Source organism: Setaria viridis, chromosome 3 (genome assembly GCF_005286985.2).
Source record: "Setaria viridis chromosome 3, Setaria_viridis_v4.0, whole genome shotgun sequence".
Lineage (NCBI taxonomy): Eukaryota > Viridiplantae > Streptophyta > Magnoliopsida > Poales > Poaceae > Setaria > Setaria viridis.
This window is the reverse complement of record NC_048265.2, coordinates 6969751-6992525: the sequence shown is the minus strand read 5'-3', so window position 1 is coordinate 6992525 and position 22775 is coordinate 6969751. Positions and strand designations below refer to the sequence as shown.

The 22775-nt window shown below is 46.9% G+C and overlaps 2 protein-coding genes and 1 pseudogene across 2 annotated transcripts; 1 reads left to right on the top strand and 2 right to left on the bottom strand.

Moving 5' to 3' along the window:
* On the bottom strand, positions 1-3207 carry LOC117850609 (uncharacterized). Its single transcript, XM_034732469.2, has 3 exons — positions 2515-3207; positions 814-1072; positions 1-634 (listed from the first exon to the last, which is right to left on the bottom strand). The coding sequence occupies exons 1-3, from the start codon at positions 2857-2859 to the stop codon at positions 270-272; spliced, it is 969 nt and encodes a 322-aa protein (XP_034588360.1). The 5' UTR covers positions 2860-3207; the 3' UTR covers positions 1-269.
* Positions 3208-5667: 2460 nt separating this feature from the next.
* On the bottom strand, positions 5668-7313 carry LOC117847879 (syntaxin-32-like; annotated as a pseudogene).
* Positions 7314-19249: 11936 nt separating this feature from the next.
* On the top strand, positions 19250-21438 carry LOC117850184 (acyl transferase 7). The gene is made up of 2 exons (XM_034731990.2): positions 19250-20037; positions 20152-21438. Exons 1-2 carry the CDS (start codon positions 19591-19593, stop codon positions 21001-21003), a joined length of 1299 nt encoding a protein of 432 aa, XP_034587881.1. The 5' UTR covers positions 19250-19590; the 3' UTR covers positions 21004-21438.
* Positions 21439-22775: the final 1337 nt, after the last annotated feature.

Here is a 22775-nt window from a genome sequence, read left to right as displayed (position 1 = left end):
GACATCTAAACCAGATAGGTATCCAATATCCCATATTTTCCATATAGTCAGCAAGGTTCCTATGACGAACATTTCTGAGCCCATTTACACCATCATCCAGAATCCAGCGACAATTAGGCCCCCTATACCTAATATAATTCACAAAGCGAGCATCAGATGACACCTCACTAAGCCATAAACACGGCATCTCAAAACTTATTGCGGAGTCGAAAACGAACAAGGGGATATCAGAGCTCAAAAGTTTTCTAGAGATCCAAAATCAGGGCAGTTCACCGCAGAGGCTGCTGGTTGTAATGGCTCTTTTCTTTCTTCTTTGCTGCGGCAAACCTGGCGCTCCTTGCTGCGGCTTCGGACGCGGCGATTTTAGCCGCTGCATCCATCTCCTTGCTTGACTTCTTTTTCTTCATGGAAGCTACCTTCTTTATGCGCTCCTTGACGTCCACTGAAGCTGTATCTTCATCAGGTTCTGCACCAGCTGCTTCTTCCGACCCATTGGCCTGATCCTGTGCTTCCTTTGACTCCTTTGAAGACTTGTCTTTCTTAGATTTCTTCTTCTTTGAGCTCTTACTCTCTGGAGGAGCAGGTGCATCTTCCTTTTTCTCTCCATTGGTGACTTGATCTGCACCTTTCTTACCTGCAACAGAAGATTTGGCATCACCAACTTCACCCCACAAAAGAAGTGTAAATATTTAGCAAATATGGCAAACCATCAAGACATCAACACACCCAGATTGAGTTTGTGCTCAGTTTTCATGGAATTCATCCTGAAGGATGATGATAATTTAGCAGAGAAAGAGACTGGACGTGACTTACCATTTGATTCATCTTGAGTGGAATTGGTTGATGTGCCAAGTCCCAGCTCAGCCAAAACAGCATCAAGCTCTGCAAGCTCTTTTTTCTTCAATTCCTTCTTGGAAAGTTGTCTTTCAGTATCTTTGGATGGTGCAGGTGGAGCTGGAGCATTGTTCACGGTTGGTTCAGCAGGGACGGCATTTTCTGCTTCATGCTCATGTTCCTCATCAGCATCATCCTCGACCTCATCATCAAGGCCATCATCTTCACTCTCAACCTCCTGCATTGTGGGAGACATTTAGAGTGCTATCAGGATGGTACATTCAGTAAGAATATTGCATGCTATACTTAGAATGAAATGACAGCATATAAGACTAACAGGAAAAACATATGGAAAGGTAAATAAAATAGGCTCAGCTGATGTAGGACTTAAGAGGCAAAGAATATTTCACAAATCCACAATAATATGCTGCCCACTTCAGGTTTTCAACAACGAACAACCCAGTACAGTGCCTTCCTATGATGCTTTAAACAATTAAACCCATATAGTAGCATAGTAACATCCACATAACACCTTACACCGAACTTCCGATCCACTCTTGTATATAGGTCAACACAGTATAAACTCAGATGCGGATGCAAGATGCAATCCACAGTAAGTCAGCAATGTGCACAAACGAGACAGAAATGTAGGTGAGACACTATCTTATAAATGTGCAAAGTTCTTTCCCCAGCCCTGCTTTCTTTTGATTAATGGCAAGTGGGATTCTAGTAAGATTTCTGGGGTAACTGAACTACAAAAGGTTCGCTAAAAAAAACTGAACTACAAAAGGCACGCCAAATATGGAAAAAAAGGGGTAGAATCAAAGAATTAATAAGGTCATATGCTGAACCAAAAGTGCTTATCCCTGTAAAGACATTTTTCAGGTAGATATAAAGAATAGGCATGTGCCACTAGTGCCAGCAGTATCTATCTGCAACAACTTGACTGCCCAAGGACACTGATGTTTCTTTTGTTCCCCTGGAGTCCACTAGCCATTACTGGTTCCCTATCTGATTTTCAAGAGATAATTTTTTGCACTACTAATTGTTCTACTTCATGTAGGGTTCACTACCAGCTTACGCTACCATGCTACGGCTTGTAAATTGTAACGGCAAGAATTCATCAATAACAAGCCAGCACATATACCATCCACGCTTACAATCAAGGAATAAGCTGTAAGCTACTGAAAATCATGGCACATTATAGGAACCTAAAACCAGAGTCCGTTACTTGCCTATCATGTAAACTGTCAACTCAAGCACAGGGTACAAAGGTGCCACGCAAGCAAAGCGTTTCAGTAACAGATAAAGACAACTAACAATATTATCGTGCAAACATCCAATTCAGTACAAGATCCAATGATGCACTAGATGAACCTTTTCCCATGATACCACCACCAGCAGGACATCATACTAAAATTGGCGCCAAACATCATACTAGAATTGGTGCTCCAAACAGGATACTAGAATTGGCACGCCAAACATCATACGAGATTGGCGTGGAACATCATGCAGGGCCTTCAAGAGACAGCATAGCAATCACGAACTTGTAGGAAAAACAAACAGAGACAGGAAATTCTGGCAAGAGGAATCACGATTGAGCTATTCATTCATACGGCACAGGCATTACAATCTACAGCGAGGGACGCAGGCGAGCAGATACGAGAAGGTGGGACGTACCTCTTCCAGGGCGGGTGCGTCGTGGCGCTGGTCCTTGGCGTCGCCGCGGCGGTCGGCCCCCCAGACGGGCCTGGGCGGCGGCGCGGTGGTGGCGAAGTAGTCGTCGTCGTCGTCGTCCTCGACGTCGGCCCAGGACTTGGCAGTGAGGGGCGCGGGCGCCCAGAAGAGCTCCGGCCTGGGCGGCTCCTCCTCCTCCCCCCTGGCCGCGGCGGGCTTGGCCCCCTTGCCCGCCGCCGCCGGCTTCTTCTTCTTCTTCTTGAGCGTCTCGAGCGCCGCAAAGACGTTGCCGCTGCCGATCCTCGGCTCCTCCGCCGCGCCGCCGCGCCTGCTCCCTCCGCCCGCCATCGTCGTCGCGCACCGCAGCAGCCGAACAAAAGGAAAAAAAAAAGGAAAATCCGATCTCCGGAGCCCCCCGATCTGCGGCGACGGCGCGCGCGGGGAGGGAGAGAGCGGGAGGGGGAGAGGGGAGTGGAGAGGGAGGCGACGGCGGGTTAGGGTTTTGCTGGATGGAGATGGATCGGATTTGCGGAGCTCGGCTCGGTTCAGTGGAGAAGAGGAGAGGCGAGACGAGGCGAGGCGGGCGAAATTATTATCCGCGAGCACGAGAGGGAGAACTGAGAAGAGAGGGGTCCTCTCAAAAAGAGAGAGAGAGAGAGAAGAGAGGGGGCGAGAGGGGCCTGCGGCCGTGGTTGAATCGGACGGAGGAGCGAGCTCAGAGGACGACGGGCTTGGGTGTCGTCGCGTCTCCAGTCTCCCACCCGTGGGCGCGGCGGGCGGTGCCGTGTGCGGCGGCCTAGTCTGCCGTCCGTGTGTCCTTCCTGTCTGCTTGGGCCTGGGCCCGGATCTAGACAGGATCTTGCAGTGGACACGTGTTCGAAACAGAGGGCACGGACCAGGAGACGCGCGCGCGCACACAAAAAGCTTTTTTTTTTTTGGAATCCACACAAAAAGTTTTTTAAGCACCCCTCAATCAAAAGAAAAGAAAAGGAAAGGAAAGGGATTTTAGTACTAGCGCTGTTTCGCTCGCCAAACTTGATTTTTATCGCATCGGCTGGTCGAGCAGGGATAAAAATCCTCCCTTATCCAACAGGGACTACCTGTTGTATAAAAAAAGTTGAACATTCCAGCATACCACTAATTCATCAACATCGTGTCAACCTTTTAAACTTAGGCACTAACAAAAGCAAATAGACTTTATACAAAAGAAGAAAAGCGCCGTGTTTCTAACAGTAATAAATAGTAGGTGAGGACGCTAGATTCCATTCAGACACCCACCACGAATGGCAGGCAAGCGACATCTCAGGTCGAGATCCATAGAATTATCCTTATCCACATGTCTGGTAAACCGTAAACGAAGGAACGGGGGTGCAACCGCCGTGCAAGAAACATTCGCCGACCATGAGACCTGCACCACTGATTGAGAGCCTCAAAATCGGTGAGTGTGCGTAGCTGGGGGCTGTTTGATATTAGATGCTAAATTTAACAGTATCATATCGAATGTTCGGATGCTAATTATCGGATGTTCGGATGCTAATTAGAAAACTAAACATAAGCTAATTATAAAACTAATTGCAGAATCCTGTGCTAATTCACAAGATGAATCTATTAAGTCTAATTAATCCATCATTAGCAAATGGTTACTGTAGCACCACATTGTCAAATCATGAACTAATTAAGCTTAATAGATTCGTCTCGCCAATTAGACTCCATCTGTGCAATTAATTTTGTAATTAGCCTACATTTAATACTCCTAATTAGCATCAAATATCTGATGTGACAGGTGTTAAATTTTAGTAGGGAGTATGCAAACGGGACATAAATCAGATGCCACTAAATAATCCTGAATTCCGGGGCGGTTTGCATCGGGAAATTCTTAACCGTACAAAATGCAAGAGGATGTGCAACCCTATTACCATATCCGGAGATATATTCCCATCCAAAACTCACAAATTATACCAGCTGCAGCCTGTGTTGGACAAATCCATATATGAGAAGCTTTCAAGAGGATGTTTGATCAGTGGAGTATCTCATTCTACCACAATATGGCCCATCGCTCAGGTGCTGCTTTCACACCATCCACATATGCCACAAGTTCTACCATCGTTAATTAAACAGGAAATTTCATTTTATTTAGACGTGTTAGCAGGAAATTTCACCCTCACTCAAAACTGGAAATTTCACACAATGACAAACTTCTTTGTGGTTCCTAGACCAACCAGGAATGTAACCACTTGAACCAAAAAGAAAAGTACCAAAAAATATGTTTGCATTTGGACAACTGACATCTTCAAACTAAAAATACTTTCTTTGGGTGCATGATTTTTAATCTGTATTTCTTGTTTAGGCTCCATAACCTCATTTGCTATTGGAAATATTAGTTCATCGACCATTTTCCTTGAATACGTTGTGGCAATCATGTTCAGTGCAGTGGTAGTTACAAGAATAGAATTATATGAGAAACCAACATGTGCAAATCTTAAATTCTTGGATCATCCCGGTGCTCTATGTACTTTAACACAAATATAATTCTCATGATAATCTACATATATAAAATTAAAATACATATAGACGGTTGTACATCGATCTTCAGACTAATTGAAATGACAATTCAAATACATAAATAAAATTAAGTCAAAAGAATAGGGGAGATTGCCAAAGCAAAACGATGGGTATTTTAATCTGCAGAGGATATTCATAATCAAATACATGGAAGCATTAGGATGATGCAACAATGCAGAGGAACTTACACAGATCAGTTGCGCATTCTGTTTTTCAAACGTATTGCCACTGCAATTGATATTGCCATGTCAATCAAGAGGAATTACATGCATCATGAAACATATTATTGGTGAATGAATATTTTCGAGAGCAAATGAAGTTGTAGAGTGAAAAAAGTTTTTTTAAAAAGAAGTTTTGCATACATGCTTTCCTTAATTTGCAGTTGTGACTGTTCAAATGGAAATATTCTTTTTTCTATATTTATAGCCCATTTTGTCTCAAGTATTTAGATTTTGTTTTGCTCTATTCTAGCAGCGCTAGGCCGTCATGGCCTATGTGCAAGTACTTGATACATACTCTAAAAGTAACTAAAACATACCTAGAGAAAAATGTGCACTTCATCACCTGCGAGATGTATTGGGATCTGCACTGGTATCACGCGAAGAGTACAAATATCAAGAGGAAAATAATGAGCACAATGAAGATCTTGCTCATCATCCAGCCGTTTGATGATATGTTATTGAGATGCTTGAGGAGTTGCCCTTGGGCAGCCTCTACATTAACCAACGTGACATCCATGTTCTCATCGATTCTGGCATGGAGAGCACAAAAATTATCATAACCTAAGAACAAAAAAAAATAGTGCATCCCTTAGCTTTTTTTTGTTTTGAAATTATGTCAGAGCTCCGCAATGTACTTAAGGAGGAGGTGGAATCTGGATTTGAACAACAAGAATTCTGTTTTTCTTCTAAAGGTGATGCAGGAGGTTTGCCTTATTACAGCAGGGATCGAACCGACCACAACAGTTCATCAAAGAAAGAAGAATATACATATAGTTAATGGTGGCAATAAAAACGAGAATATACCAACTGCTTGTACAAGTGGTGAAAAGATTGACAAACATTTTGAGTTCAATCAGAGTATTAGTGGGATAGAAAACCACTTGTAACTAAAAAGCTTAAGTGACAATCTGACTATCATACATGGATCTTACGCACAATTTCCACTTCAAATAGTGAAAGTACCATATTGTTGAATGGGTTTCCCAAGTTACTAACAAATGGTTCATATGATGGATAGGGATAAAAAAGACTTTTTCCTCATAAATTTAGACAAAAGAATGTTGCTGAGTTAATAACCTGATTGCTAACTCTCCTTGCTGAGAAACCATAGATCCTAGTTGTCTGAAAATTTGTGCCAGCTCATGGGTGGTCGATTCCATGTTTGAATAGCCTCAGCTCTGCTCTGCATGTAACTGACCTGCTGGACAGCTAACTGCTTCTGCTGCCCAGATGGCCAAGATAGATCACCTCTATTTCTCTGCCTGGCCAACAAATCAACAGAATTGCAGTCAACTCCTGCACAAAGTTGTCATGTAACCCCAGGTATGTGATGGGACTGAATGCGAAGTACTTCAAGATGATTGTTGAGGATACGATCATGTATGAGGAACATCCGAACAGACGATGCAACAAACTTAATTTTATTGGTGTACTAAAATGTATTTTGGAGCACTAGCATATCTGGGCCAAGCAAACAGAGACATTGTACCTTGTAGCAGGGGAAAAAATGTTAGGAGTCACAAAATTGGACGTGGCTGCCAAAAAAAAAGGACTGTTACAGTATGTACCTTTGAAGCAAAGAGTTAGAAGTGGAATTAATGGCCCTTGGTGCTGGAGGCATGGACTCAGATGGTTGATCCTGCCTTATGGAAGTATTTGATCCATCGGCTGAAGCTGACGAAGAGAAAATATTTCTTCTGTCTTGATGTACCCTCAAGCTGCAAATTATGGTACATATGCGACTACGTCTCAACTGCATAAATGAATGAATGGACTGAAATAAGCAGTTGACATAAATGTGACCTTTTTCCTCGCGGTCAGGATTTCGTTGGGGGCGTTTGGATACTAGGTGATTAATTTTAGCAGTGTCATATCGGATATTCGGATGCTAATTAAGAGGACTAAACATGAGCTAATTATAAAAATTGCAGAACCCTGTGCTAATTCACGAGATGAATCTACTAAGCCTAATTAATCCAACATTAACAAATAGTTATTGGACTAATTAGATTTAATAGATTCGTCTCGTGAATTAGAATTAGACTCCATCTGTGCAATTAGTTTTGTAATTAACCTATTTTTAATACTCCTAATTAATATCTAAACATTTAATGTGATAGATGTTAAAGGTACCCCTCCACTGTGTTCATTACGCCTTCTCTCAGGATGTCCACTATCGTTGTTTAATGATTCGCTGCATCTCAAGAAATGTTTCCACCCTTGTTTTGTGAATTGAAGAGGGTCTTAAGGTCTGCGACAGCAGCCTTCAAGGCAGTGATTTCCTTGCTGATTGCCGCAGTCAGATTTTGTACATCCACAGTAGGGTCCTCAAAAACAGATGCATTCTTTGCCACTGAAAATATATAATACAACGATAACAATCAGGGTTTCCAAAAATAAAACCAAATACAAGGACTCGAAATAACCTTTTACACCTACAATGCTACAATCATAACTTTGTTTTTTTAATTAAGGAAATTATCCGATCTTAACATTCACAGTAAATGTATGCGACCACAAAGAAACAAATCCGGCTATCTAACCCGGAGATACACGAGTATTTAGACTCCATGCCTCAACACAAGGATCAAAGAAAAATAACTAAGGGGGTGTTTGGATACAAGGTGCTAAACTTTAGCAGGGTCACATCGAATATTCGGATGCTAATTAGAAGGACTAAACATGAGCTAATTACAAAACTAATTGCACAGATGGAGTCTAATTCGCGAGACGAATCTATTAAGGCTAATTAATCCATCATTAGCAAATGGTTATTGTAGCACCACATTGTCAAATCATGGACTAATTAGGCTTAATAGATTCATCTCGCGAATTAGACTCCATCTGTGCAATTAGTTTTGTAAATAGACTATGTTTAATACTCCTAATTAGTATCCAAACATCCGATGTGACAGGTGCTAAAGTTTAGCACGGTGCTCCAAACACCCCCAAGAAAGAAAGCTAAAAAGACTAAACTTTAAACTTCTTCCATACTCTTGCTTTCACCTAGCAAAGGGTCCCTCACATCTCTATTTTTTAGAAACTTTAGAAGTTAGAAGTTAGGATGATTCTACTGGACGGCCACCTGTTTTTTATTATTTTCTTGTCGCGTAGAAATTGCACTTAGTCAACCATGGTACCCTGGCAATCCAATAAAGTGCATTAAAACAATCTGTGCACCATCCTCCTATTAAGCTGTCAGGTACCACCATCTAAGGACACAAAAACGGCACCTCAAGAGGAAAGCAACGCTAAAAACGCCGCCGCTCGAACCTGCTTTGATTCACCTAGAAAAAATCCTTAAGGCAACGCCAGAAGGATGCATCATGGCACCTGGCACCGGTCAAGACCGGTCATGGCTTCCCCCTGAGGATCACGACACCCTGACAACCACCAAACTTCGCTAGCTGCTGCCATAGCCGGTCACCCGCCATCGCTGCCCTCCATCCGCCGCCGCCGCCGCAGAGCCGAACCACGCTCGCCTGCAGCCGCCACGGACCACGTGCGGGCGGATCCACCCGCGGAGCGCCGACCTCCGCCCAGCCGCCTCGCTGCCGCCGCAGGACAAGCCTCCTCCCGATCCGGTCGGCCGCCGGCCGTCGCCGTCCGCCGTCGTCTCCTGCCGTCTGCCGCCGCCGCCGCGGAGCCGAGCAACGCTCGCCTGAAACTTCCGTAGACCGCGGCCGAGCGGACCCACCCACTTGGCGCCGGCCTCCGTCCGGGCATCTCCCCCGCCACCGGCATTATCCGCCGCCGCGAGGCCTGCCTCCGCCGGATTCGGTCGGTGAGGAACCGGATCCGGCCACGGCCGGCCAAGAACGACGCTCCACCACCGTCCCTGAAGTCGGGGGCCGCCGCCGCCATCCCGTGAACCGGATCAGGTCACGGCCGGCCATAACGACGCTCTACTACCCCCTTAAGTCGGGGGCCGCCGCCGCCATCCCGCGTGTGCAACGGCGAGACGCAAAAGGGGAAAGCCTCGCCGCCACCTTCCTCGTCGTCGCACGGGCTTCTGGCGGTCGGCTCCGGCGGCGGCGTGCCAAGGGAGGGGATGGCGCGGGGACCCTGGCGGCTGCGCTAGGTTTCCGCCCGTGTCGCCCGAGAGGGGCGACCGTTCCAGTTCCACCTGGGTCCGAACTTAAAAAAATCATGCAGAAATATTAGCATGTTTGATAAGACGCAATGCAAGAAAAGATCCACATTTCTTTGAAATCCTGCAGAAGGTAAACATCACACAAATTACTAAAATCATGATTCCTTAGTACTAGACCTCCTCGGTTCTTAGCGGATGACCAGAAGCGCATGCCGCTTTCACGGATGTAAAGATTCACGTCAAGTTCAAGTAAGTAGGGAATTGCAGCCATTGAGTTCCAATGCGAAGTTCATCAATTAAGCACAACCTCCTAGCCGTACGGTGATGCAGGAAACAAATCAGAAGAGAGGTCGAGCAAGAGATCAGAGGATCGGAATAGATGAAGAGGGGCTTTGGAGTGGAGGGGCGCTACGCTACGTACGCTGCGTGAAGAGCGCGATCTTCCTCGAGGCCTCGCCGATGCCGTACCCGACGCCGGCGGCTCGCCTCCTGAACTCCGACGACGCTGCCGGCACGTGGCCCAGAAGAGAGCCACCGGTGGCGCCACACGCATCGCGGAACTCGCGCGTGCGGTCGCGGCAAGACGAAGGCCGGTGCCGTGCGCGCAGCATTGCCGTTGAGAGAGGCTGCTAGGGGTGCGGGGCGGATGAGATCGAGATCAAGCTTGGAGTTTGGAGCCCGGGGAAGCGGAGGCGGCGTTTTGATTTGAGAGGGAGACACGCGGGCGGTCCGAGTCCTTTTCGCCTTTCGTTTTGATCATCAGTGCGTGGGAAGCCAACCAAGTTGGAATTTCTCGCGAGGTCCTGGGCTGGCTCCCTTTTCTTTTTTATGAGAAGGCCATGGGCCGCTTCCTTAAGTACACACACGCCGGGCCGACCCACCCATGGCACACGGGCCTTACAGGCCCATTTTATCCAATGCGTTACTAAGGCCCATATATTTTGGCCCATTACTTGTTACTATCCAACTCAAAAAGGTGGTCTAGTAGAGTTGAACGGGATTTTTTTTTCTAGTTACTCCCTCCTTTCCGTAGTACTCCGTAGGCACTAGGCAGTATTAGGATTTGAAAAGGTTTATGTTTAGTGTTTACGTTTTTTTTGACATGACAAATTACTAGAAAATCGATATGGCGTTTGATTATTTTATTATGAATATAGTGTAAAATTATTTTCAGGTGAATGGAGTGTGGTATTCTTACGAGCTTGGTACAGTTAGGTACCCCCTAGAGAGTCATGTGGAGCCTGAGTGGGCAAGGACTAGAGATGAGTTTACTCTCGATCTTGTGATGTCATGTGACACCCTGAACTCCGTTTTTCAAACATGTCTTTGCACCTACGTACTTATCTAAGCGTCAGATCAGAAGATTTGCATACAGCTATTGAGATTGCAGCGCGGATCAATCCGCAAGTGGCGCTTAAAAGATTGATCACTTTCTGATTAACTCATCGTATGAAAACGAAGCATCCGTTCGAAGAAAACTGAAGCAGCTAGCTGAAGGCCGCCGACGGCTGGACATGCATGTTGGTTGGTTAGGCAAGAGTCGCGTCCGAGAGCACTCAGCAGCCAGTACCTACCAACCATCCCAAGTGATGCGATGCTGTAAAAGGTGACAAAATGATTCTAGTGCCGGCTCCATCGCCGGATGTTTCTGCCCTTGTTTGCGCCAACATGGATATAGGAATCTTATCTTTGCGGTAAAGTCACGAACACTCACATCCATGTCAAAGTTTTGGAGCTAGGGGGTGTTTGAAACACCCTATTAAAGTTTAACACCGGCCACGTTGGATGTTTAGATGCTAATTAGGAGTATTAAACATAGGCTAATTACAAAACTAATTGCACAGATGGAGTATAATTCGCGAGACGAATCTATTAAGCCCAATTAGTTCATGATTTGACAATGTGGTGCTGCAGTAACCATTTGCTAATGATGAATTAATTAGACTTAATAGATTCGTCTCGCGAATTAGCACAGAGTTCTGCAATTAGTTTTATAATTAGCTTATGTTTAGTCCTCCTAATTAGCATCCGAACATCCGATATGACATTGTTAAAGTTTAACACCTCGTGTCAAACACGCACTTGGGGTGTTTCAGAAATATCGGCAGCCCAATATGGTGATGGACTCGCATGCCATTACGTCATGCTCCATTTTGTTCGCAATATTTGCCATCCTTATCCCTATCGTTCGCACACAACACATGGGTGATCGGTCGCTTAGTCAATTTCAGGTGAAACAAATCGTAATAAGTAATAACCCTATCAAATGGATTGTTCTAGCCTTAGAGATCACAGCTAGAAATAGTAGTGGCACAATTGCACTAGTCATTTAATTTCCTGAATAAGCTGCGATACAGTTCTGAACTGTACTAAGAAAATAGAACAAATGGATCGCGTGTGCTCCCTTCATTTTCAGACAACTGACGACATTTAGTGAAGTGACGACAAGGAAATGGTATTCAGATTGGCCATGAAAAACTTGAGGTCAAACCTGAATAGCAAAGTCAGTATCGGCATTCATGATATCTAAGATGGCTCCTTCCATTTGCCTGGTTAACTAGTACACAGTGGATTAACTAATACATCGCTTAATTGACGTCTACGAATCCTCTCAAGATATTTGTGTCCCTTTACATCGTACTAATCGCATCTTCCACGAGCACTAGCTAGCTTGTCATCCTTTTTCTTTTTTTTCTTTATTTTTTTAAAAAAATATAAAGCTGTACTAGGCAGTGCTTATTACGTATTAGTTAGGATACATGATACACCATTATTCTAGACGAGATGGTGTCATCAGCAAGCCTGCATTTTTGCATGGTAATGATGATGAATAAACCTTGTATTATCTCATCATTTACGATATCTTTCAAGAGTTAATTAGCTAGTGAGGCCTACGTGGATTCATCATCAGCGATCATTCGCCTCTCCTGCATATATTTGCACCAGCCAATGGACTTGTAAATTTGTCTGGTCACGATGAAAAGGTGACACACATGAGCGGGTTTGGCCGAGATAGTGGCCCCAGCCCCAAATATCAACCAGCCGAAAAGCGAATCATCTACTTGATTGGCATATTGCCGGGCATGTTCTCACTAATCACTATGGGCTGTATTTTGAGGCTACTTAGGCCACCTGAGTGCTTTATGACTGCAATCCTGAGCTCACGGCACCTTCAGAAAAATGAACATTTCATGACCGATATTTAAAAAAAGTTTAAAAATGCTAGTGCTATGTTTAGTGATAAGTAGATGGAAGAACATCTCCTGTGACAGGTTACTGTGCTTTTCAATCCATCTCAATCATGTCAAGACTTAATCATGATGAGTCACCCTCAATCTATTTATCATTATTAGCTGCTAGTTCCACCATTCTAATTGCAACACCAGGATCGTGATTAATCAAGCTATTATATTTAATTTTAACAACCTGCATTGACCATCTTTATTGGCATCCGGCAATGAAACATCGTGAATAGTGAATACTATTGCTTGGTAGCTGGCGAGCTGCTAAAATAGCTAAAAGTACCGACGATTCATTCTCTCTTTCATGATTGCCAACCTCGTCAGCGGCTGTAATTGCAGCAATAAGCAAGCACAGAAATGCCACCATTTAGTCTAGCCCATATTATGAACAGTGCAAAACGATTTCTATCTTCGAAAGTGAACCATGCGTCATACTCCCAAATTCTTTGACGTGCAGAATCAGCAAACACTGAACCAACTACCACATATCGCTTTCGTGCTTTCTTCGGTAACGATCAAAATTATTCCTACAGTGCAAATAACTCACCTAAACTATTGCCATGCCAGGAAATTAACATGGCGCTCTTTCATTTTTCATGAAAAATGTTTGAGAACTCTAGATCGATGTTCCTTTTTATGTAATTCTTTTGCTCTCCCTTTTGTACAACCACATAAACATGATGTGTTCCCCGTGGGAAATAGAGATAGAGGAGCGCACCACGCGGTATTGCTGTGCTGGAATGATGAGTTCGAGTGATCGAGCCCCATCCACACCTAAAGCGACAAAATAAAAGACTGAGAAAAGAAACGAAAAGAAAATGTAGTCAGCCCAATTTGGATCAGCGGAGGTGCGAAACAATCATCTAATTAATCCAAAAACAAAAGCATGAACAAAGGACAAAAGAACCGGTTTCATTTTTCTCTTCTGAAAGAGAAGAATGGCAGAGCTGATTTCTAGTACTAACCATCAACCACTCCACTGAGCGGTTGAGATGTCCAATGCGAATCCACTCCTGCTGCAAACTTCCTGCAGGTTGTGTCTGAACGTGCACTACCAAGCTTTGGAGGGCAGGTTGCTAGCAGCTCCATCGCTAGCAGGTTACTAGAGCTACCTTAGCTAGAATGCGTCATGCTCATGCATCCATGTCAAGGACAGGGACTTCCAACGATCGTTGGAACGAGGAGTCTTCCTTTGCTTACGCCGATCGATCGACCAGTCGTAATTGTTCGGCATCTCACACAAGCGCAACTTGCATTGGATTTAGACATCTGGCCCCTTGGATGGGCGCCGTTCGTGGTTGCTTTCCCGGCCGGTTGAAGTTTTGGAGAAGCAGCAGCTAGCTCCGGCAAGTCGCCGGCCGGGAGGTGTGATTATTGGAAGCAAATTTGGCGGGGCTCTTTTGACTTGCGGGGTCTTCACGTCTGGTAGCTCGCATGCAAACATCACTGCAAGCTGGCATTTCCTTCTCATGGATGAGACATATATATATATATATATATATATATATATATATATATCAGCCATGTATATTGCGAAAAGGAAGGTTCTTTATTCACTTCTTCAGGGAAGTGCATGCAGAGACACAGATAGAGACAGAGGAGTTGGTGTGTGAAGATTGTCCACGCAAGGTCGCCCAGTACACACATTCTGCGGCTGTCAAAGGTTGAGAAAGGAGCAGCCCTAAGTAAGTTTGGTACAAAAGCACATAACCGGAGGATCCAAGGCAGAAACAGACAAGGAAGAAAAAGAGTTTTCACCATGAGGTAGCAAGCTAATAAGCCAGTTGGAGCCTGTCTCAGTTACCCCAACAACACTCCTATTTACAGTCCACGGACGTGGTCGGTCCAATTAAAGATAAAAGGCGCCAAGAGGTTTAAAAAAAATCTGCAGAAAGTATGTATATTATCGAGCTTCACTGTTCTGAAAAGTACTTACTTGTGCTGAGCCAAGCAATTAGTTCATCGGAATCAGATAGTAAGCTTTAACAAAGCTAGCAGCTACTACCAGCCAACTAATAACTGAGGTTTGAAGATCTGAATGCCTCTAAACAAATTGATCTGCATGCAGGATTGAAGAACGACGGCCGCACATGATTCCATTCCATGTGAGCTTCAAACGTGCGTGCAGAGATGAAACGGTAGTTCACTTCCCATACCCCAAAGGTGTAAGAACTAAAAAGAAACTTCTGTAGCTCTGAGATACCTGCAGGTCCTGATAATTATTGGAATCTTTCTCTCCCTCTTGGTCCCTTTGAATACAAACTGTTCTGTTGGAATCTTTTCAATGCCAGAACATCAAACCAAACGTTTTTCTAGATTGATGCATTTGTTTCATGACTGATTTGGTCACTGAGGATGCATCGATCATCATGCATGCGACAATACATGAACTGGCGGGCTTGGCAATATGATGCGTTGCTACATCATTAACAAGTACAGGAAGTAGAATAAAAACAATTAATAGGAGTCCAAGCCAATAGATAGGATGCAATGAGTCATATCACATGACAATTTGACAAAGCCAGGAGTCCAAATGCAATGATAAACAAACAATTCAGCTATAGTCCGTGTCCCCTCCACTACAGCTGCAGGCTTGTGCTGATGATATGCTGTGAGAAAGACTCTTCTAATTTTGTATTGTTAGTTCTACCTAAACACACTTGGGCCTTGGAACGTGAAAGGTCATGCGATATTCATATTAAAACGTTAAGGGCACTAATCATTGGTCTGTTCTACGTCTATATCCAACGACTTCGAATAGTCGCCTTCGTACGTGTTTTCCATGAGAAAAGGACAATGGTCTAACGGGGTTGTTAAGCAAGCTGCTCAAAGCAGACTCTCTTCATTTTTTTTTATTGCTGTGCTGCCCCCTTCGCCGTTTTGAATTTATGTAATATAACTACTCTGATTCAGCTTAACCATCCAGCGCCCATGACTGTATCTACTCTGATCCTACTTTAGTGCTTCCTCCGTTCCAAATTACCATTTATTTTGATGTACGTTAAATATATATTATATCTAGGTATATAACAAAATATACGTATCTAAAAAATTAAAATAAATAGTAATTCGGGACGGAAGGAGTAGGAAACACATGCGCAACTGATAGTTCTTGTTTTGTATGTCGCTTTAAAAAAACTCATTCTAGTCCTTGAGAAATAGTTAATGAAAAAGGAAAAAAGTTTCGTTCTAGAAGCTATAACAATAACACGTGCGCCCATGCATGGCAATTGCACACAGCCAGAGTAGGTGCCACATCGACTTCATCCAACAACTCACGTTAACGATCTATTTTCGAAAAAGGAAAAAAAAAGAACAAAACCACCATTTCTGTGCACGCTCGGGAGGTTGGCGTCGTTGGCGATGGCACGTACGGCTGCTAGTAGGGTTGGAGCACCTTCTAGCATGGTACCGAGGTGTACCACCAGCTACAGTATGTAGTGCATGACACACGTACACGTACCACCTATCAAGCACACGTAGCAGAAGCTAGCTAGAAAGTAACGCAGGATACTGTACGTGACAGCGAGGGCGAGCCAAATGTTTCCTTCTACGCATGCGATCGATCGATGCATCATATAACACACGCACGGTGATCGAGATCACCTATCGTTGTTCGCCCATGCATCATCAAATAATCTACTCCGTATCATACAGTGACCTAGCTAGCTAGCGAACCACCTGTGCAACAGCAGCAAACAGCCCGCGTTCCGTGCACGTAGGCTGGAGGAGTTGGCGCGCGCGGCTATACGGCCTACGGGAGGGCCAAACTTTTTTGGTCTCGCTCGGGTGGGATAATGCGACGCGCAGTGAGATCAGCGTTCAGATATGTATCACCAAATGAGACGGATCAGGGATGACGCTGTGGCCTGGCCCTGGCACGCATACGCTACTGACTGCTACGCCTGCGTCGGCTACGGGTGGTGGTCGTCGTCCAAGTCAATGCGGTTTGTTCGCGCGAGGGCGGTACGTGGCAGGCCAGGCAAGGGCGGCGGCGGCGCACCGCGCACCTGAACAAAAAAGCGGCACAGGGCTCGAGCAGCTTTGATCGTGCGTGTGTTCGTGCCGGCATGTGCGCTTGTGCGGCGCCGGCGGCCGGTATAAATATCCGCCGTGAGACGAGAGGCAGCCGACACCTGGGCGTACAAGTGCAGTGGCGGAGCTAATCTGAGAGTTGGTTATTCCCGTCTAAAAAATTATGCTCATGGTAAAATATGTTCGACCTCCCCTTTTGCCCAACTTCATTCCTGATGCATATCTTTCACAACCTAATCATTGCGTGTGTCATCAAAACATAGCTAGAATTAACAATAGAGGAACATCCATCTTACAATATACAGATCGATATGCAGAGCTGATTAATTATTTGGATAAGATCAAAGGGATCAGCATAGAACGAGAGCTTGGAAACATTAGTTTCACTCCTCACCAATGCCCTTCCACAGTCTATGCAGGTATATCCGTCGTCGTAATGTTGCTCAGGGACACCATTGAGTGCGAGTGCGCTACAACTCTGTCTAAGGATGCGTGAAGTTAGGAAATTGCAGCTAGGGTTAGGGATTTGAGAAACGAGAATGGATTTTGGAAGAAATTAAAGAGGGAGAGGTGAGAGGCTGAGCCTAAGCAAGATGCGATGCCAACTATAGTGAAAGAATCTGCTATGTTCATGGCGGTTGTCACTTTTGGGTGGAACGAATTAGACCTTAGCACGGATAATGCTGGATGATCTAATCTGCATGTAGCTTGTTTTACACTGAGTATCTTCCGATTAATAAATATACACATGTATGTATAGCACGTACATACTTTTAGTGAAAAATCTTGGATATTCTCAGGAATACCGAGACATCAACGTGCCTCCGCCCCTGTACACGTGACAAGCCCGTCAAGCCGGGCGGCCTTGTCTTCATTGTTGTGACCTGTGAGAAGAGGAGGAGACGACACACGATGGTGCACGTACCGCGCGCTCAAAGCTGATCAACCATAACGCAGAGGTTATCTGCCCAGCTAGCTAGCGCACCCAAGCAAGTGCAGCGTCAGCAAGTCAAATGGAGGAGGAGGGCCCCCGTCGGAACCAACAACTCAGCATACCGTCGGCCATTTTCTTTCAAAAAGGGGAGAAAAACAAAGAAACATGGCAGTGGCAACGGAAAGTTCACCCAGCTCCTGCCCCTGCGAGAATGGAACTGTCCACGCAGGTTCTAGCGCGTTGCGCCCATCCGTCCACGCTTTAATTGTTTGGTTCCAGCCTGGGCGATATCGCTGCCTGGTTTGCCAGGACCTCAACCAAAGCAGCCAAGCGGACCGACACGGGTTCGGCCGAGGCCGATTAGATACGTAGCGCAGCATTTTCCACGCAAACATTCCCAGCGCGCGCGAGCAATGCATGTGCGCACCGCGCGGCTCCGTGCCGCCCTGCTTTGTTCTTTCTCTCCGGATTTCTTTCTCGTGCTCTTGCTCCATCGCACAACAGCTATTTTTAAACTGGCGAGATCCTGCGGCGCCGGCGGCCGGCGCGACGCGTTTTCCCGATCGCCCTGCAGCGCCAGAGTCCGTGATCCTGACCGTGACCGCGTTGGACGACCGCGCGGCGCGGCATACTAGCTGGACTCTGGCCTCTGGCGGCTGGCGCGCCCATCCCTGCTGCCGTCCTGGCACAGCTCCGGCCCGCCGGGGACCAGCCTGAGACTGAGTGAGAGGGAACAGGCCGGGACGGGCAACGCAATGGCGTCGCTCTCAACGTTCTCCATCTTCCTTCTCCCGCTCCTTCCTTTCCTTGGGGTAGGCACACGGCGGCACTGAATGCTGACTCATGCTTCGGACGGGACGGCAGGCTGGTTTCGAGTGACGCCAGCTCCTTTTTTTTTCTGGGCGTTTATACACGATTTTCGCGAGAGAACCAAATCCAACAGTGTGTATACAGATTTCAAATAGTATACTACGTCGACGTGCACGGTAAACACGGACGCACTGCAACAACGCACCTGTTCAATCGCTGCCGTGCAAATGCGGCGCCTTGCACGTTGTAGAGACTAACTTAGGTCACGTTTCGTTACCGCTGCTTATTTTTAGCACCTGTCATATCGAATGTTCAGATACTAATTAGAAGTGTTAAGCATAGACTATTTACAAAACTCATTACACAAATGGAGGCTAAACGGCAAGACGAATCTATTAAGCCTAATTAGTTCATAATTTGGCAATATGATGCTACAGTAAATATTTGCTAATGATGGATTAGTTAGGCTTGATAGATTCATCTCGCCGTTTAGCCTCTATCCATGCAATTAGTTTTATAATTAACTCATATTTAGTTCTCCTAATTAGCCTCCGAATATTCGATGTGACACGGACTAAACTTTAGCTTGAGGGAGTGGAGAGGAAAAGCAAGGATATTGTTTCGGGAAATTTTCAATTGTCCGAGAAGAAGGCAAAAAATAAAAGAATAATACGTACTAAACAGATATGGGCCGTGGCCCGTGGGCGTGCAGCCGTGGACCGGGTCCATGTGACTCACATCCTCGTCACTCGCGGTCTCACGGGCACCCATCCTTCTAGTCTTCTTTACCGTTACCAACACTGCTGAGTGCTGACTGCTGTCCTGCCTCTCCCTCCGAGATCGCGCCTGTCGCCGTCCGGCGTCCGCCACCCTCCGGTCCCGGAGAAGCACCGCGCCGCCCGCCTGCCCATCCACTCCCGACGAACTCACCCATCTATATAACCCACCACCTCCCCCGCCGCACATAACTCCAAGCAACCACCGCTTCAAGTTCACTTCACCTCACCTCGACAGCGCACGCCCCACCCACCAGGCCACCAGTCTCCTCCGCCACCGAATCCCAAGCCATACACCGAGAGAGAGATAGAGAGAGAGAGAGAGAGAGAGGGAGAGAGAGAGACGCCCGCCCTCCTCTCTCTCCTCCCACCTCCCCTCCCCCGCCCCACTTCCGGCGAGCCAGCCATGGAGCCGGCGGCGGCGAAGACGGTGGACCGCCTCTCGCAGCGCCTGGTGCCGCCGGCGGAGCCCACCCCCACCGCGCCCCACCGCCTGTCCTGGCTCGACCGCTACCCGACCCAGATGGCGCTCATCGAGTCGCTGCACGTCTTCAAGCCCGACCCGGCGCGCCACGGGGTCAGCCCGGCGGAGACCATCGAGCGGGCCCTCGCGCGGGCGCTCGTCGAGTACTACCCGCTCGCGGGTCGCCTCGCCGTGTCCGAGGACGCCGGCGGGCTCCACGTCGACTGCAGCGGCGAGGGCGTCTGGTTCATCGAGGCCTCCGTGCGGTGCCGGCTCGAGGACGTCGACTACCTCGAGTACCCGCTCCAGATCCCCAAGGACGAGCTCCTCCCGCACCCGCTGCCACGGCCCAGCCACGAGGAGGAGAACAAGCTCATCCTGCTCGTCCAGGTAAGCAGACGCCTCGTCTCGATTCGAGCCGCATTGCGCGGGGTTGGGTCGGCTCGCCGTGGATTCGAGGTTCCCACCTCCCTGACTGACCGCCGCCCGATTCGACGCGTGCAGGTGACGACGTTCGCGTGCGGTGGCTTCGTGGTGGGGTTCCGCTTCAGCCACGCGGTGGCGGACGGGCTGGGCGCAGCCAAGTTCATGGGCGCGGTGGGGGAGCTGGCGCGCGGGGCGGACCAGATCTCGCCGCCCCCGACCTGGGGCCGCGACGCCATCCCGGACCCGACCGGTGCGCACGTCGGCAGCCTCCCCGAGCTGGACGGCGCCAAGCGCCTCGAGTACCTGGCCATCGACATCTCCGCCGACTACATCGACCACTTCAAGTCCCAGTTCGCCGCGGCCTCGGGCGGGGGCCGCTGCTCCGCGTTCGAGGTGCTCATCGCCAAGGCATGGCAGAGCCGCACCCGCGCCGCCGCGTTCGACCCGGACACCCCCGTCCACCTCTGCTTCGCCATGAACGCGCGACCGCTCCTCGCCGCCCGCCTCCCGCGCGCCGGCGTCGGCTTCTACGGCAACTGCTACTACATCATGCGCGTCTCCTCCACGGCGGGGAAGGTGTCCTCGTCGTCCGTCACCGACGTGGTGAAGATCATCAGGGAGGGGAAGAAGCGGTTCCCGTCGGAGTTCGCGCGCTGGGCGGCCGGGGAGGAGGCCGGCGACCCGTACCAGATCACCTCCGACTACCGGACGCTGCTGGTGTCGGACTGGACGCGGCTGGGCTTCGCCGAGGTGGACTACGGGTGGGGCCCGCCGGCCCACGTGGTGCCGCTGACAAACCTGGACTGCATCGCCACGTGCATCCTCGTCAAGCCCTGGGCCCACAAGCCAGGGGCGCGGCTCATCACGCAGTGCGTGACGCCCGACCGCGTCGCCGCCTTCCACGACGCCATGGTGGACATGAACTGCTAAGGCCGCACACCTCCATTTGTTCATGGTTTTTTTTTCCTCTTCGATTACCGCGGTAATTAGCAGGGGGTAAGTGACATTAAACAGCCTTCTGCTCCCGGTGATGAAGAGCAACAGCAAGAATAAAGTAAGAAAGTGACAACAAAATAATGATAAAAGTACATAGAGCCAGGTATGGGGGACTGGTAGACAGCTAGATGGTAGTTGGCAATAGTGGGATTGGTATTGGATTCCTTTATTTCCTTTGGATGTCTTCTTCTTTTGTTGGTGGTGGTGGTGGGAGGAAGTGTGTGTATACATGTCCTTTTTTTCTTCTTCTTTCCTTTGTTCAGTTCTTGGGGGGCTTTGATTGAAGGAATGATCAAAGCTGGACTTGGTGGGAAGCCACCAACTAATCTCCCCCATAAATCTTAATATAAAGATGTTAATTAGATGTCATGTATTATAGTATCCAATTTTTTCTTCTTCTTTTGTCGTATATACACAAGTCAACAGTGAGTACAGCTTTTTACTACATTGTAGAATATAATTTTCTGACATCTGGAAATGGTGTTTGGCTCTAGCTTCAAAATTGCAAATTCTACCGAGATCATTCTATGAAAGATGTTAATTATTTTATGATTTTATCATTATATGACTCTTATTAGTCAAATCTTTTAAAAATATTGACGTTAATAGATTAATTATAAGAAAATTCTTTCATAACATATATTTCACTTTATTTTAGATGCTAATCAGGGTTCCATCTTATTCATCCTCCTGATGGTCGAGATGTTATGACACAATAAGTAAACGCTATTTTCCCTGTTTTTAAATATGTGACGCGAGCTAATTATTTTATTAGGACAAGCTAATTGCTTCTAAAATAAATCCATTAGCTTGTTAAACGACATAAAAACATAGGCAGTGTATTATATTCAACACTGTTTTGTTTCTTTGTCAAATTTAAGGCAGTAATGATTACAGACAGGCCTCTAATGTTGGTGTCTGTCCTCTTCTTTTTCTTGCTCTTGTCCAAGTGCAAGTGGCAACGTAGCAATCCTAATTCTGCTAAGCTAATCAATGGTGCGTACATTGTAAGAACTGAGAAATTAATGAATTAGTAATCTAGTAGGTATAGTAATTTATGAAAAAGAAGAAACTTATCTCTAGTTTACACTATACACTACCTCTCTCTAGATTTTAAGATATGCTGACATTGATGGGTACATGACGATTATTCCTCTCTGCTTTTTCTCATGCTCACCTTTTCCTCTGGTTAAGGAATCCTTGCCTCCAGCAGAACCCAATTATTGGTGCCAAATGATTGTTCGTTACGAGAGGATTTGCTGGGAACACTGATATTTTAAGAAACAAAGTCGAAATCACACTTTCTCCCCGCCAATGCCAGAAGTTGAGTGCAAACTCGGACGACCATTTCTCGAGCGGAACCCTGCAATAAAATTCATGTGAACGCTTGCAACACATGAACACGGTGGTGTGTTCAGAACGTTCACTGACTCGTTGCCAGATCGAATCGGGCCATCATTTTTGTTTCGTTTTCCAAAAACTGAAGAATTCGGCGCATCACTCGCGCGTGCATCCAGGACAGTGCCTGCTGCCTGCCACTGCCAGCGCGAGGCGGCGCTAGCCGCTAGCTTGCGTCCGCATTGACCGGGGCTCGTCGATGCTGTCGGTGTCAGCCACCTGGTACGTGTGCAGTGGAGATCAGGGATGGTCGTCGTCTACGCAAGCCCTTGTTTACTTGGCAAATTTGGGAGGTGCCAAATTACTGT

Bases quoted from the DNA above. Each gene is read 5' to 3' on its own strand.
- LOC117850609 (XM_034732469.2), bottom strand. From the start codon at position 2,859: ATGGCGGGCGGAGGGAGCAGGCGCGGCGGCGCGGCGGAGGAGCCGAGG. The intron at 1,073-2,514 runs GTACGTCCCACC...CCCACAATGCAG, and splicing joins ACGCACCCGCCCTGGAAGAG to GAGGTTGAGAGTGAAGATGA. The intron at 635-813 runs GTAAGTCACGTC...CTTCTGTTGCAG, and splicing joins CACTCAAGATGAATCAAATG to GTAAGAAAGGTGCAGATCAA.
- LOC117850184 (XM_034731990.2), top strand. From the start codon at position 19,591: ATGGAGCCGGCGGCGGCGAAGACGGTGGACCGCCTCTCGCAGCGCCTG. The intron at 20,038-20,151 runs GTAAGCAGACGC...CGACGCGTGCAG, and splicing joins AGCTCATCCTGCTCGTCCAG to GTGACGACGTTCGCGTGCGG.